This window comes from Abramis brama, assembly GCF_963993115.1.
Source record: "Abramis brama genome assembly, chromosome: 20".
Lineage (NCBI taxonomy): Eukaryota > Metazoa > Chordata > Actinopteri > Cypriniformes > Leuciscidae > Abramis > Abramis brama.
Genome location: NC_139982.1, coordinates 14,155,806 through 14,170,143, shown reverse-complemented (window position 1 = coordinate 14,170,143; position 14,338 = coordinate 14,155,806). Strand labels below are relative to the sequence as shown.

The 14,338-nt window shown below is 37.2% G+C and overlaps 1 protein-coding gene across 8 annotated transcripts in view; it reads left to right on the top strand.

The window, feature by feature from the left end:
• cpt1ab (carnitine palmitoyltransferase 1Ab (liver)) overlaps window positions 1-11,702 on the top strand; it is a 28,900-nt gene extending 17,198 nt beyond the window's left edge. For all 8 annotated transcript variants that reach the window (XM_084094269.1, XM_084094265.1, XM_084094271.1 and 5 more), the window contains exons 11-19: window positions 1,940-2,128; window positions 2,775-2,880; window positions 3,168-3,284; window positions 3,370-3,534; window positions 5,167-5,301; window positions 5,380-5,532; window positions 7,619-7,732; window positions 9,092-9,184; window positions 10,536-11,702. In XM_084094269.1, the coding sequence (XP_083950395.1) occupies window positions 1,940-2,128; window positions 2,775-2,880; window positions 3,168-3,284; window positions 3,370-3,534; window positions 5,167-5,301; window positions 5,380-5,532; window positions 7,619-7,732; window positions 9,092-9,184; window positions 10,536-10,625 (1,162 nt within the window). In that variant the 3' untranslated portion in view covers window positions 10,626-11,702. The remainder of the gene's footprint in view (window positions 1-1,939; window positions 2,129-2,774; window positions 2,881-3,167; window positions 3,285-3,369; window positions 3,535-5,166; window positions 5,302-5,379; window positions 5,533-7,618; window positions 7,733-9,091; window positions 9,185-10,535) is intronic.
• The last annotated feature ends 2,636 nt before the right edge of the window (window positions 11,703-14,338 follow it).

The following is a 14,338-nucleotide window of genomic DNA, read 5'->3' as shown; positions in this document are numbered from 1 at the left end:
TCAGATACACTAATAATTGGATTTGGACTGACATTGTGAACGTGGCCTTTGTCTCGCATAGCCAGACCTACAGACTTGACAGCAGAAACAATCACAGTTCATGTTTAGGGGTGTGAAAATGTAACGTCGATGTCCCTAAAATAACAGACTGGTGTGTAAAAATCATAGGTGCATTTAAAGAGTCTATGCCACGAACTTCACTTACTTTTGAAAATCCAGCGTTTACTTGATCCTGATAAGAGCTCATTGTCACAGTTGTAAACATGATGGTGTTCTTCTTCCATGAGGGGGTTTGGCTTCACAACAGCTTTGTTTCCAGGCAGACCATTAAAGAACGCGACAAACACGTCTCCCAGAAATTCTGTAGAATTCAACCAATCAGCTGACGGCTTCAAAACTCCTGAATTGTTTCCAATTTTGTGTGCCTTATGCATCAGATGTTCACCCACAATGCACCAGCTGACCAATCAGAGCTCATTGCACTTTGAAGTGAATCAATCAAAACTAACTTTAGCTGGATAATAACTTTATTCTAGAGCTGCTGTAAAGCCAAAGCAATCTGTTACTTCATTTTCCTATTATCACTGTAAAGCTGCTTTGAAACAATCCATATTGTAATATATATAATTGAAGGTGACTTGACTTTAGAATAGGCTTCATAGAGACAGGAACTAAACAGAGCATTACTGACAGACGAGGAAGAGAGGTGATGCTGTAACGGACGTAGGCCAGTAAGAGTTGTGCGTGTAAGCCTCACTCCCCTGGCCTCAAGAGGTGCGCTAGCAACTGACATTAACGGTTGCGGTCTTTAGCGTCCTTGTTAGCGCCGAAGACCCTGGTTCGAGTCCCGCTCGGACTGGGTCGAGTAGGACCGGTTACACGGCAACAATGTCAAATATGTGAAAAAAATGTACGTTCTTTGAACATTCAAACCTTTTCTAGAAGACCCCAAAAACAAAATCAAGACTTTGTAAAAGGGCATAATATGGCTTCTGTAATTAAAGGGTTAGTTCACCCAAAAATGAAAATTCTGTCAGTAATTACTCACCGTCATGTTGTTCCAACCGCGTAAGACCTTCGTTCATCTTCGGAACACAAATTAAGATATTTTTGATGAAATCTGAGCCATGTCTGAATCCTCCATAGGCTGCTATGTGACCGAAACTTGCTGGCCCAGAAAAGTTATTAAAGAGATCGTTAATATAGTCCAAGTGACTCCAGTGGCTCAATCTTAAGTATATCAAGCGACGAGAATACTTTTTGTGCGCAAAAACAAACAAAAATAACGACTTTATTCCACTTTTCATTTCCTTCTCTCTGGGCCTCGTAGTGTTTTTGCGCTGCGCGTCTGTGTTGCACGTCATCACGCATCACACACATGACCAGCGTCGGCCAATAGTGAGCCTACGTGGTGACGTGTAACACGGACGCGCTGCGCAAAAACACTACGCGAACCAACTAGAGGTCCAGAGAGAAGGAAATGAATAGTGGAATAAAGTCGTTATTTTTGTTTGTTTTTGCGCACAAAAAGTATTCTCGTCGCTTGATATACTTAAGATTGAGCCACTGGAGTCACTTGGACTATATTAACGATCTCTTTAATAACTTTTCTGGGCCAGCAAGTTTCGGTCACATAGCAGCCTATGGAGGATTCAGACATGGCTCAGATTTCATCAAAAATATCTTAATTTGTGTTCCGAAGATGAACGAAGGTCTTACGGGGTTGGAACAACATGAGGGTGAGTAATTACTGACAGAATTTTCATTTTTGGGTGAACTAACCCTTTAAGGGAAGAGAACATTCTGCGGCTGCTAAATCTACAAATCTCAGCAAACTGTATTTCCTCTCTTTCTGTTCAATGAAATGTGATCAAAGCTAATTAAAGAACATGCAATGAGCTAAGTGATTATATCTATGCTTTTGTTCCTCATTACCCAGAGTTCCCTGGGCCAAAGCCCGCACACAGTTCTTCAGTCGCGGGAAGAACAAGCAGTCTCTGGATGCTGTGGAGAAGGCCGCTTTCTTTGTTACTCTGGATGACACCGAACAGCGTTTTGAGCCGGACAATCCGGTCCAATCGCTGGACAGTTACGGCAAATCTCTGCTCCATGGAAAGTGTTATGACAGGTGACTAAGAGCTCTCTTGATTATAATTAAATTAGATAATAAAATCCCTTATTTCGAAACATAAAATAATTTCATTTTTAATTTAATGTACACTACTGTTCAAAAGTTTTGGGTCAGTAAGATATTTTATTTTGAAAGAAATTAACACTTTTATTCAGAAAAGGGTGCATTTAATTAATCAGAAGTGACAGTACACATTTATAATGTTACAAAAGATTTGTATTTTAAATAAATGCTGTTCTTTTGAACTTTCTTTTTATCAAAGATGCCTAAAAACAATCACGATTTCCACAAAAATATTAAGCAGCTCGACTGTTTCCGCGTTGATAATAATAGCAGTAAATCATCATATTAGAATGATTTCTGAAGGATCATGTGACACTGAAGACTGGAGTAATGATGCTGAAAATTCAGCTTTGATCACAGGAATAAATTACATTTTAAAATAAGGAAATATTAAGTTTATTGTATATTATAATAATATTTCACAATATTACTGTTTAACTGTATTGTTGATCAAATAAATGCAGGCTTAGTCAACAGAAGAGACTTCTTTCAAATACATAAAAAAAGCTTACCAACCCCAAACACAATAGTGTTTTAATTATTATTTCACTTCATTGTCTGTGTTTTTTTTTTTCTCCAGATGGTTCGATAAGTCTTTCAACCTTATTGTGTTCAAGAACGGCACTATGGGATTGAATGGAGAACACTCCTGGGCCGATGCTCCCATCATTGGCCATTTGTGGGAGGTGAAGAAACCAATTCATTGAAATATTGAGATATGTGAAGTGTTAGATTTGATAGATTTTTTTTCAGGGTTCTTTGATGATTAGAAATTTCTCAAGAACAGTATTTATTTGAAATTATTTTGTAACATTATAAATGTCTTTACTGTTGCTTTTGATTCATTTAATGCATCCCTGCTGAATAAAAGTATTAATTTCTTTCCCCAAAAAATCTTACTGAACCCAAACTTTTGAACATTAGTGCATGTAATGTAATGTTTATAAATATTTTGCGTGTATGTGTGTGGTAGCACGTCTTGTCATCGGATCCAGTGCGACTGGGCTATAGTGAGGATGGACACTGCAAAGGAAACCCTCACCCCAACCTCCCGGGACCCCAGAGACTGCAGTGGGACATCCCAGAGGAGGTCAGTTAAGATGTTTATTGTGCACTTTAGACATGCTCCACTTGCTCTTCATAGTTTAATATAGAAATACCTCTTTCCTTCACAGTGCCAGACAGTGATCGACAGCTCTCTGAAAGTGGCCCAAGCTCTGGCGGATGATGTGGACATGCACATATTCCCCTTCAGCGACTTTGGCAAAGGCATGATCAAGAAATGCAAGACAAGCCCTGACGGCTTTATTCAGATCGCCCTCCAGCTGGCACACTTCAGAGTACGAGAGGTTATCTGAGGGTGTGTTCACACTTGGCAGGGCTGCGTTTCCCAAAAGCATCGTTAGCCAACTATGGTCGTAAGTTCCGTCGTTATCAGCAAAGTTCAACGAGTCTGTTTCCCGAAACCATCGTTCCAATGAACATTCGCAAACAGCATCGCAAAGTTGTGTGTTTGGAACGACAGCTCTCGACCTGTGGTTAGAAGCACAGTTTCTTGTTTGCACGACATGTGGACTCAAATCCTAATCTTGAGCAAAATAAGCAAGCTGACATTCAGTACAATCTATATCTTTTATTTAGAATACTTGCAAATGTCTTTTACGTCTTTTAGTTTGTCAAGAGATTTAAAGCGTCGTTTTTGAAGAGTGCTCTAGTACGTAAGAACGAGCCTATGATTGAATATGGAAATAAAGCAAAGTAACTGAGAAAAATGAGAAATAGTCCTCAGATGCCATGTTCGTAATTTACAGAAAAACATCTAGCATTGATTCGATCTCAAACAGATTCATTAAAAGAAGTTATTACTCCACCGTGTGCGTGACGTCATAAACCAACGTGGTTGAACGACCAATTGGCGACAATACAGTCGTGACTAGCTAGTTGATTTCTTCAACAATGCGTCGTACTATGGTAGTGAAGCAGTGAATTATGCCGTTGTACTGGAAACACCCCAGGTTGGGTTCGATTAAAACTAGGGATGCACGATATATCGGCTTCCATATCGGTATCGGCCGATATATGTTCATTTTTAATGTTATCGTTATTGGCCTGATAAGAAAATTTGGCCGATATATTAAAGCTGATAAATAATGGATTGTTTCCTTTCGAACTGTTAGCACTGTTCGCCAAGATGGTTTTGAATTGCTTAAAATATGATTGGAATCACTTCAAAAAAGGAAAATACAGTTAAGTGAAACAGTTAAGTCATATTGGCTACATAAAATTATTGCTTTTGTAATCAGGCTCTCAAAAATTATATAAAAATTTGGATTTATATATCGGCCAACATATCGGTTATCGGCTTTCAAATATAAAGAATTATCGGTTATCGGTATTGGGCAAAATTTTCATATCGGTGAATCCCTAAATCTGGTGCGATTGCTCTGTTAGTGCATTTCATTTGAATAAGTGTGAACGCTGCCATCCGAACCCTGGTGCGCACCAAACAAGCGGACCGAGACGCACCTTTTCATTGGATCTCGGCCCACCTTCAAACTAACTCTGGTGCGGTGCGGTTCGGGTGAAATATTAAAGCAACATAGACCAAAAACATGTAAACGAACCAAAAATAGGACGTGATGCGACCCTAAAAGGACTGAACGTTCAAGCATACCTGTTTTTTCTCGTCATAGGAGTAATGTTGTCCATCACACTTCGGTACAGGCGTCGGAAGTGCGTTTCCTCGCAGCAGATCTTCGTTTGTGTGTGTGACCAAGGAATTCCTACCGCTGTTTTGTCTCCTTTTTATAAGCTCTTCACGAGTTCTCAGGACAAATTGTATCATTTACGTTTTTGGTCCGGACCAAAAGATCCAAGAGAACTACAAGTGTGAACACGCCATGAGATTCTTTAGATCTTTCTGGATTCCTCATCAGATTTCTGTATAATATGTTAAATTTTTCTTCCTGCAGGATAAAGGCAAGTTCTGCCTGACGTACGAAGCGTCCATGACGCGTCTGTTCAGAGAGGGCCGCACTGAGACCGTGCGCTCCTGCACCACTCAGACCTGCGATTTCGTCCGAGCCATGATGAATGAAAAAACAACGGTGGGGTTGATTTAAACGGCTAGCTAGTTTCAGTGCGAGTGTGTTTGCTAATTCCAACATGTCTTTTTATTTTCTCAGAGAGAAGAGAAGTTGAAGCTGCTGAAAGTGGCAGCAGAAAAGCACCAGGATATGTACAGACTGGCCATGACAGGAAACGGCATCGACCGCCATCTTTTCTGCCTCTACTTAGTGTCCAAGTACCTCGGTGAAGATTCAGCATTCCTCAAAGAGGTTTGAGACCTGTCACAAAATAAAGTGCCATTTCAAAGGGGTGCAACGGTACACGTATTCTTACCAAGCATTTTCATTTTCGTTTTAATCTAAAATAAAAAATAAAAATAACAACGTTTACAGAGTGAGCTTCTGTAGGATAAGTGCACCGTCCAAGTTGTCTTAGGGCCCTTTCACACCTACCTTGTTTGGTTCGGATTTTCTGACTTTTCAGTTTGATCCGAATCAAAATCCGCCGAATTGACAACACGCTGACGTCAGACGCACGTCCATTCACAATCCTCCCCCGGACCACGGTCCGGACAAAACAGACGAAATTTGGTCCGACGAAAAGAGGTAGTCTCGGTCCGGATCAAACTGAACAAAGGTTTGGTTTGTTTCTCTGTGAAAGCATTTTCTGTATGGTTTGGACTTTCAGACCATTTACAGGAAGTTCCGGTGGTTCTCGCAGGATTGCTTGCAGTCTTCTCCTCCTTTCCTGCCGCCGACGATAAAATGTTCGCACAACGAGGACGTTCATTTGGCGAATTTGAACTAGCCTCTAGTATATGGTGTTGCAAGGAGTAATGCCGTAGTAATAACAGTATAGTTGCAACGATACGCGTCTGTTCATTCATTCTTGTCAAAGTTTTTTATTTTATTTTTTTTATTCTTGTCAAAGTTACCCGCCGAACTGACAACACGCTCCGTCAGACGCACGTCCGTTTACAAACCAATCAATGTAAAGAAGCAGCCCACACAGATGATGATGACAGGACGCAAGTATGTTGTGTAAAGTTCTTTAGTGCACTCGAATAATTGCAATGTGAAACCAAACCAGAACTTACCGAATGTATAAAATGTATCAAAACATGAACTTTGGTTCGGACCTTGGTGCGGACTTTCAGGTGTGAAAACGCTCCTAAAGGTCCCCTATTATGCAAAATTCACTTTTGCGTGCTGTTTGGACATAAATGTGTGTTGGCAGTGTGTGTACACAACCACCCAATAGTGATAAAAATCCACTCACTCCTTTTTTATTAATCCCCATAAATCATCAGCAGTGTCTCCCAACGACCTGTTTTCAGAATGCTGTTCTAGTGACGTCACTAAGCACAGGCCCCGCCCACGAGTGTTGACAGACACTGCCGTTCTAACATAGCCCCGCCCTGATCGAGTTCACAGCTGCTGCACTGACGAGAATGTCTCCCAAGCGTTGTAGGTGTTGCTGGATGTATTCATCCACATAGCTCTCTCTATTTACTCCCGAAATCTGAGGCAGCCGCTGAAGACGAGGTGGAATTATTTTGTTTTTAAAGAAAATGCTCCCTCAACTCTGCCGAAATTCGTTTATGTACTTGCGCACTTCTTATAGCTTACTGTGTTTACTCAGCTCTTACGGTGATTTTCTGAAGTAAAATTGACGCTTCATCTTTTGTGTGATGTACAATAAACTTTATTAAACTCATCAGTATATGTTTGATCATCATTCGGACCTGGTCCGAAACAGCAGACTTGTAGGCTATTAATAATGGATACATACAAGCAGATGACAAATACGTTATAACCGTAATTAAACTACTAAACTATACCTGTTCCATCTCTATACAGCACTCTGACTCTGTAGGCATTATTGTCCGACTCGAAATGAACACCGTTACTGAGAGTTTCTGATATTATCATCATTCCGTGAGATGAAATTGTCCTGAGAGACGAAGCTCCGCCCCCTGGGTCGTCCAGCAGCAGCTTATTTGCATTTAAAGGGCACACACAAAAACAGCGCGTTTTTCTGAGCCCCAAAAAATGACAATTTAAACATGCTGTAAAAAATGATCTGTTGGGTATTTTGAGCTAAAACTTCACATACACACTCTGGGGACATCAGAGACTTATTTTACATCTTGTGAAAAGGGGCATAATACGGGACCTTTAAACATGGGATGTACTTTATATTAAGCACTTCAAACTACACTACACTTTTCGTTCTATTTTTGTGTACCGTTCCACCCCTACTAATTCATAGATTTTTTAACCTAAAAACTTTTCAGTTTTGATATAAGAGCCCTTTGGAAGCTGTATAGTTTGTGACGGGTTGGGTTTGTTCCAGGTGTTGTCCGAGCCCTGGAGGTTGTCCACCAGTCAGACTCCTCTCCAACAGGTCGAGCTGTTTGATTTAAAGAAACATCCCGAATATGTCACCAGCGGAGGTGGATTTGGACCGGTAAGTTCAAGCTAGGGCTGGGCGATGTATCGCATGACATTATGCGCATCTCGTCAGTAAAGCCGGTTCCTTGATTAGTAGTAAATCACCATCACCTGCTTTCAGATGGAGCGGCATTTACTACACAGAGCCGTAGTTCACTGACAAGCTGAGCCATATCGCATTTATATACGTCCGTGATAATTAATGCGATATGGCTCAGCTTGTCAGTGAACTACGGCTCTGTGTAGTAAATGCCGCTCCATCTGAAAGCAGGTGATGGCGATTTACTACTAATCAAAACCCCGGCTTTACTGGCGAGATGCGCATAACAATGTCATGCGATATATCGCCCAGCCCTAGTTCAAGCAGAACCTGATTTCACCAAGTGGAACATGTTCCTGGATCAACATATTTGTTCATCCTGGAACAACATTCCAATCAACCAATCAGATTTGAGGGACAAGGTTACGGTTTGTCAAGTTTAGGCTTAAAACCAGGGTTAGGTGCTTCTACATCAGTGTTGTTCAGCTGTCGTTTCCCTCTGATTTTAGGGATACGTTATAGGTAGAGTTAGATTTAGGGGTAAGGATATGGTTAGGACTAAAATTTCGGACGGGAATGTTGTTCCAGAATCAGCTAAATATGTTGACCCAGGAACGCGTCTAACTTGGCAAAATCGGGACGTGCCTAAGTTCAACATCTTGTTTCTAACACTGTGTCCTACCTGGAAATGCGTTGGTATGATTTTGGTATGATTGCTCACCAAGGCTGCATTCATTTGATCAAAAGTACAGCAAAAACAGTAATATTGAGAAATGTTGTTACAATTTAAAATATCTGTTTTTCGTTTTAATATATGTAATTTATTCCTCTTCTGCACACCAAGGCTTTATTTATTTGATCCGAAATACAGTAAAAACACTAATATTATTCTGAAATATTATTATAATTCAAAATGACTGTTTTCTATTTGAATATCTATTAAAATTGTATTCATTCCTGTGATCAAAGCTGAATTTTCAGCATTATTACTCCAGTCTTCAGTGTCACATGATCCTTCAGAAATGATTCTAATATGCTGATTTGCTGCTCAAGAAACATTTCTCATTATTATCAATCTTAAAAAAAAGTTGTGCTGCTTCATTTTTTTTGTGAAAATATCTTTTCTGTTATTTTTGACCAATTTAATGCATCCTTGGCGAATAAAACTATGAATTTATTTTTTAAGAAAACTTACTGAGTCCAACCTTTTGAACGCTACATATATTTTACGGAACTTAATAACATGTTTTCGGGGTTTATAAAGGAAAAAGTGTTTATTACATATTTTAATTTATTTTCTTTTACCAGTATGTGACCAATATGTGTTTTGTTTAGGTTGCTGATGATGGTTATGGTGTATCATATATTATTCTTGGAGAAGACTTCATCAACTTCCACATATCCAGCAAACACTCTAGCCCAGAGACCGTGAGTTTACTTTATTCTATCTCAAATATAATAATACAGTATATAATATCATATATACAATCATTAATAATTTGTAATATAATTAGTGCTGTCAAATCGATTAATCACATCTAACATAAAAGTTTGTTTCATATAATATGTAAAAGTTTGTGTTTATATTTTATATATATATATATATATATATATATATATATATGTGTATATGTATATATATATATATATATGTATATGTATATGTATATAAATATATATATATATATATATATATATATATGTATATATATATATATATATATATATATACAGTACCAGTCAAAAGTTTGGAAACACTACTATTTTTAATGTTTTTGAAAGAAGTCTCTTATGCTCATCAAGCCTGCAGTTAAAAAAAAAAAAAAAAAAAAAAAAAACTAATATTATGAAATATTATTACAATTTAAAATAATGGTTCTCTTTTTTAATATACTTTAAAATGTAATTTATTTTTGTGATGCAAAGCTGAATTTTCATCAGCAAGTACTCCAGTCTTTGGTGTCTTATGATCCTTCAGAAATCATTCTAATATGCTGATTTATGATCAATGTTGGAAACAGTTGTGCTGCTTAATATTTTTTTTATAACCTGAGATACTTTTTTCAGGATTATTTGATGAATAAAAAGTTAAAAAGAACTGTATTTATTTAGAATAGAAATCTTTTGTAACAATATACACTACCGTTCAAAAGTTTGGGAACAATAACTTTTTTTTTTTAAAGAAATTAGTACTTTAATTCAACAAGAATGCGTTAAATTGATAAAAGGTGATGGTAACGATTTATATTGTTAGAAATGTTTTTATTTTGAATAAATGCTGTTTTTATGAATAAATGCTGTTAACGTTTTACTCATCAATGAATCCTGAAAAAAGTATTCCAAAAAAATATATTAAACAGCACAACTGTTTCCATCATTGATAATAACTGAGTATCAAATCATCATATTAGAATGATTTCTGAAGGATCATAAGACACCAAACACTGGAGTACTTGCTGATGAAAATTCAGCTTTGCATCACAAAAATAAATTACATTTTAAAATATATTAAAAAAAGAGAACCATTATTTTAAATTGTAATAATATTTCATAATATTACTGTTTTTTTTGTTTGTTTTTGTTTTTAACTGCAGGCTTGATGAGCATAAGAGACTTCTTTCAAAAGCATTAAAAATACTTGTGTTTCCAAACTTTTGACTGGTACTGTATATATGTACTGTACATACACCTATATATTATATAAACACAAACTTTTATGTTAGATGCGATTAATCACAATAATATATTCATCTCTTTCACTTTTCCTTGTTATTTTTAGGATTCTCACCGCTTTGGAAATCACATTAAACAGGCGATGCTTGAAATCCTGGAGCTTTTCCAGCTTGACAACAAAGCTAAAGACAAGTGATATATCTCGTCTTGTTGTCTCATCTCTGAAAAAGGGAAATAATTTTAAAATATTTGAAACAGAAGGCTGATCCTCATTTGGCATGTACAGAGAAATTGTTGGTTTTAATGTAAATTATAATTCAAAGAATGGTAATTTAAATAGGATGGAGCATGTTATCTGGGCATTTGGTTAAATTGCATTGTTTTCGAGTGTAAATGACAAGAAATACATTGTGGTTGGGGAGTTATATCACAGATTGTATGAGATATTTTTGCTTGTTCTGGGATGTATTCATACACAGTTGCCTTAATCTCTGGAATGGATGTGAATGTGCTTGAAGATCCAGCAGAGAGCGGTTGCCTTTCTGTGCTGCTGTACATTCAGATTTTCACTTTTGCTCTCGTGTAGTTTTTTTTTTTTTTTTTCAGATGAATTTCTCAGGTTTGCAACTAATTTATTCACTTTGTTGTGAGTTGAATTGTTTCTGAAGGAACACTGTGACAGGTTACAGGGAAGATATACAGGGAAGACGTGCCAAATATTTCAATAATATAGGGCAACAATACATATTTTTCTGTCACTTGTGTTTTTGCATTTGCACATGCTCAAAAATAACTTATTTATAGGACTCACAACACTCAAACCACACTCCACATAATGAAAGAATGAAGCTCGCTGTATGTTCACAAAACGTTTTATTTTTATTTTTTTTATCCTGCACTTGTGTGCACTAACAAAGCCAAGTGAGAAGAAACTGTGATATAATTTACAAGTACGGTATATATTTTGTTTCTCAATGACAGAAACGTGTGCTATTTATTTATCGGCTCCTCATCAAAACATTTTGAAAGTGTGCTTATGGATGCATTGAAAAATAATTATTCTTCTTGACTGTATAAATACATGATTGCAAAAAATGAATACAATTTAAAGGGAAAATGTCACTAGATGTGTTGTGCAATGTATCAAATATATTTTTATCACACTATAGACCTCATGTTTGCAGCAAATGTGTGATATACTGTAGGAACTGTTTGGCATTGTTACTGTAATTTTCAACACAGTGAAACACAATAAAAGTTGACTTTTAAGACTTTGAATGTTTGCTTTATATGTTATTGGATTATGTAAAGTGGGTACTGAAAGTATATTTAATTTAAATGTTTTAACATGTAGGTTTTGTAATATAAATAATAATATGTTTAAACACATAGGAAATAATTTTTTTCACATTGTAATGTGGCTTTATGGAGCGTGGTCTTAAAATAAAACAAATTCATATGAATATATATATTTATTCAAGTAATATTACAAATGCTAAAAAAAAAAAAAAAACGTCTTTGATGCCACCACTAGATGGCTATATAAACTAGTGAAATGGCAGTCTGAAATAGGACAGTAGTTAGGTCTTGTTTTTTTTATTGTTTTTTTTTATTTATTAAAAAGACACTCAGATGTCACACCTATAAAATAATTCAACTTATGAATTGTCTAAAAATAGCGTTTCGGTGTAGGTTAAGCTCAATGGACAGCAGCTTTGACATGCTGTACTGCATACAGGGAATACAGACATTCTGAAGTATTGAAAAGAAGAAATGTCAAGCTTAGTTTTTGCTTAAGTTCTAATATTAACTCTTCCTTACAATATGTGTGTTATTTGAGCTGTAAAATTGTCTAAATTGTCATTTTTATTAGTATGACTACTTTTCTAGGCGGCAGAGCTTCATAATATATGTGAGTGAATCGTTGGTAAATTGTAAACAGTCGCTTTCTGGTATCCTTGCGCTGCCAACACTTGAAAGAAAAGCAGTGCTGTCGCTACTAGACCATACTATGGTAAGAGTTAAAGTACGCCTTGGCCTCGTTCCCTCGCTGTGTTCGTCCTCCTTCACTTTTACCAGTGGAATCCTCGACTTGCATTCAGTCAGACGATTATTCATAAGCAGAGAAGAGGTAAACTACCAGGCTATCGCTGATCATTGTGATAATGAGTAGTATGTGAATTTAGTTGAATGAGGACATCCCATTTTTTCAGATCTAAAAGAATGCTTACTTATCTCTTATAATCTGGCATGGTTTATGGCTTAATTTAGATATCATCAATGAAGGCTTTTTTCCCCTCATTGTCATCACTCAACAGTAGCAAATTTTGATACCTAAAAAAGTTAACCGTGGCAATTTAGAAAAGCCCATTACAGTTCATTAAAATGTAAAATCGAACTAATTAAATAATCTGAAGCACATGCTTACATTAATGTTTGTTACATAATATGAATTTAAAAAAAAGAATAAATAAATATGATAAAAAGTCATAGATATTCTAGATATCCAAAGTCACCAGATATTAATGTTTTGGTGGTCCTCAGTCACCCCTAGGAATCTTAAAGTACTTGGGTAACATTTTTGGGGGTCCCTCTGCTGGGAAACTTTGCGTTCGCTTGCAGAGAGCTCAAAAGGTTTTGCAAGAGAACACAGTTTCTCAGGGGAACGGAAAAAAAAATTGCGAGAGAACGCTAAAGTATCAACTTGTTATTTTTTCCTCCTCTCATATTTTTTCCCCACCAACATGTCCCTTTAGGGACTCCGTAAAACCATGCGTACAGCCCAGGCTATTGTTGAAGGTTTTTTTTATTGTATATACAGGCACTGTACACAGTGCATAAAGTATTAAATGAAAAGTGTTTCTGTTGCTACATGAAGCGGCAAATCTCACCAATTGGTTACGTCCAGTCACAGCCGAAGTCAAACACACCTATGGCTGGCCACACACTTGAAGATTTTAAGCCCGATTTTGGGCACGATTTGCAACCCCCAACAATCTGGGGCTGTGGCCTGATTCAAGGCTTCTCACAACTGTGTCGGAGCCCGCACGATCCCAAATCTCTTGATTGGGCTGCCTCTGACTTGATACCCGCAATAGCCAATGAGAGCGAGCAAACCTCACCAACCGGATGTTGCCTACTTCTATAACTGAAACTTAGCAGCCACACACATGCCACGTAAGTTGAGTATTGAGAAAGAAGATCACCCATACTCCTTTATTTCTCCTTTGTTTTTCTTTCCGTAAAACAAAACTCACGCCAGGAGAATCAGCTGATGGCGTCAATCGTCCTCCATTTGTTTTTCTTCTCAAGTCACGTTTGACCTCACGAGTCTCCGTGATATCTCGTCTCACTGTGAAAATGTTACTACAATTGACAGATGTGTGGTCTCGCGGTCCAGACGAATCTTTTAGTGTTTGCATTTGGAGGATTATAATGCTAAAAATCGTTCGAAATTGCACTTATTTCTGTGGTATCCCACAGTTTTAAAATCGGTAAAGATTTGAAAATCATCTAGTGTGACCCAGGCATAAGCTGCATCCGAAATCGCATCCATAGTAGGCGAAGTACAGTATGTCACAAAAGAAGGATCACTGTACTCATAAAAGAGTAGGCAAAAAGTACCCGGATGACCTACTATCTCTGATTCTGAATTAGATTCTGAAACGTGCCTACGATAGACACTTTAATAACCCATGAGGCCACGGGAGAGGATTTGTGAATGGCAGTGAAGCAATGCAACTGATGCTGGTTGCTCACATGATAATGACAACATGGCGGATGTACATTCATACTACACACATATAGAACAAACATTTTTAGTGGTCATGAAGTAATTACTTATTCAAAATAAGAACCTACTCAAAAGAGAGTATGTGACTGTCGCAAAACTCTGAAAGAAATTCAGTG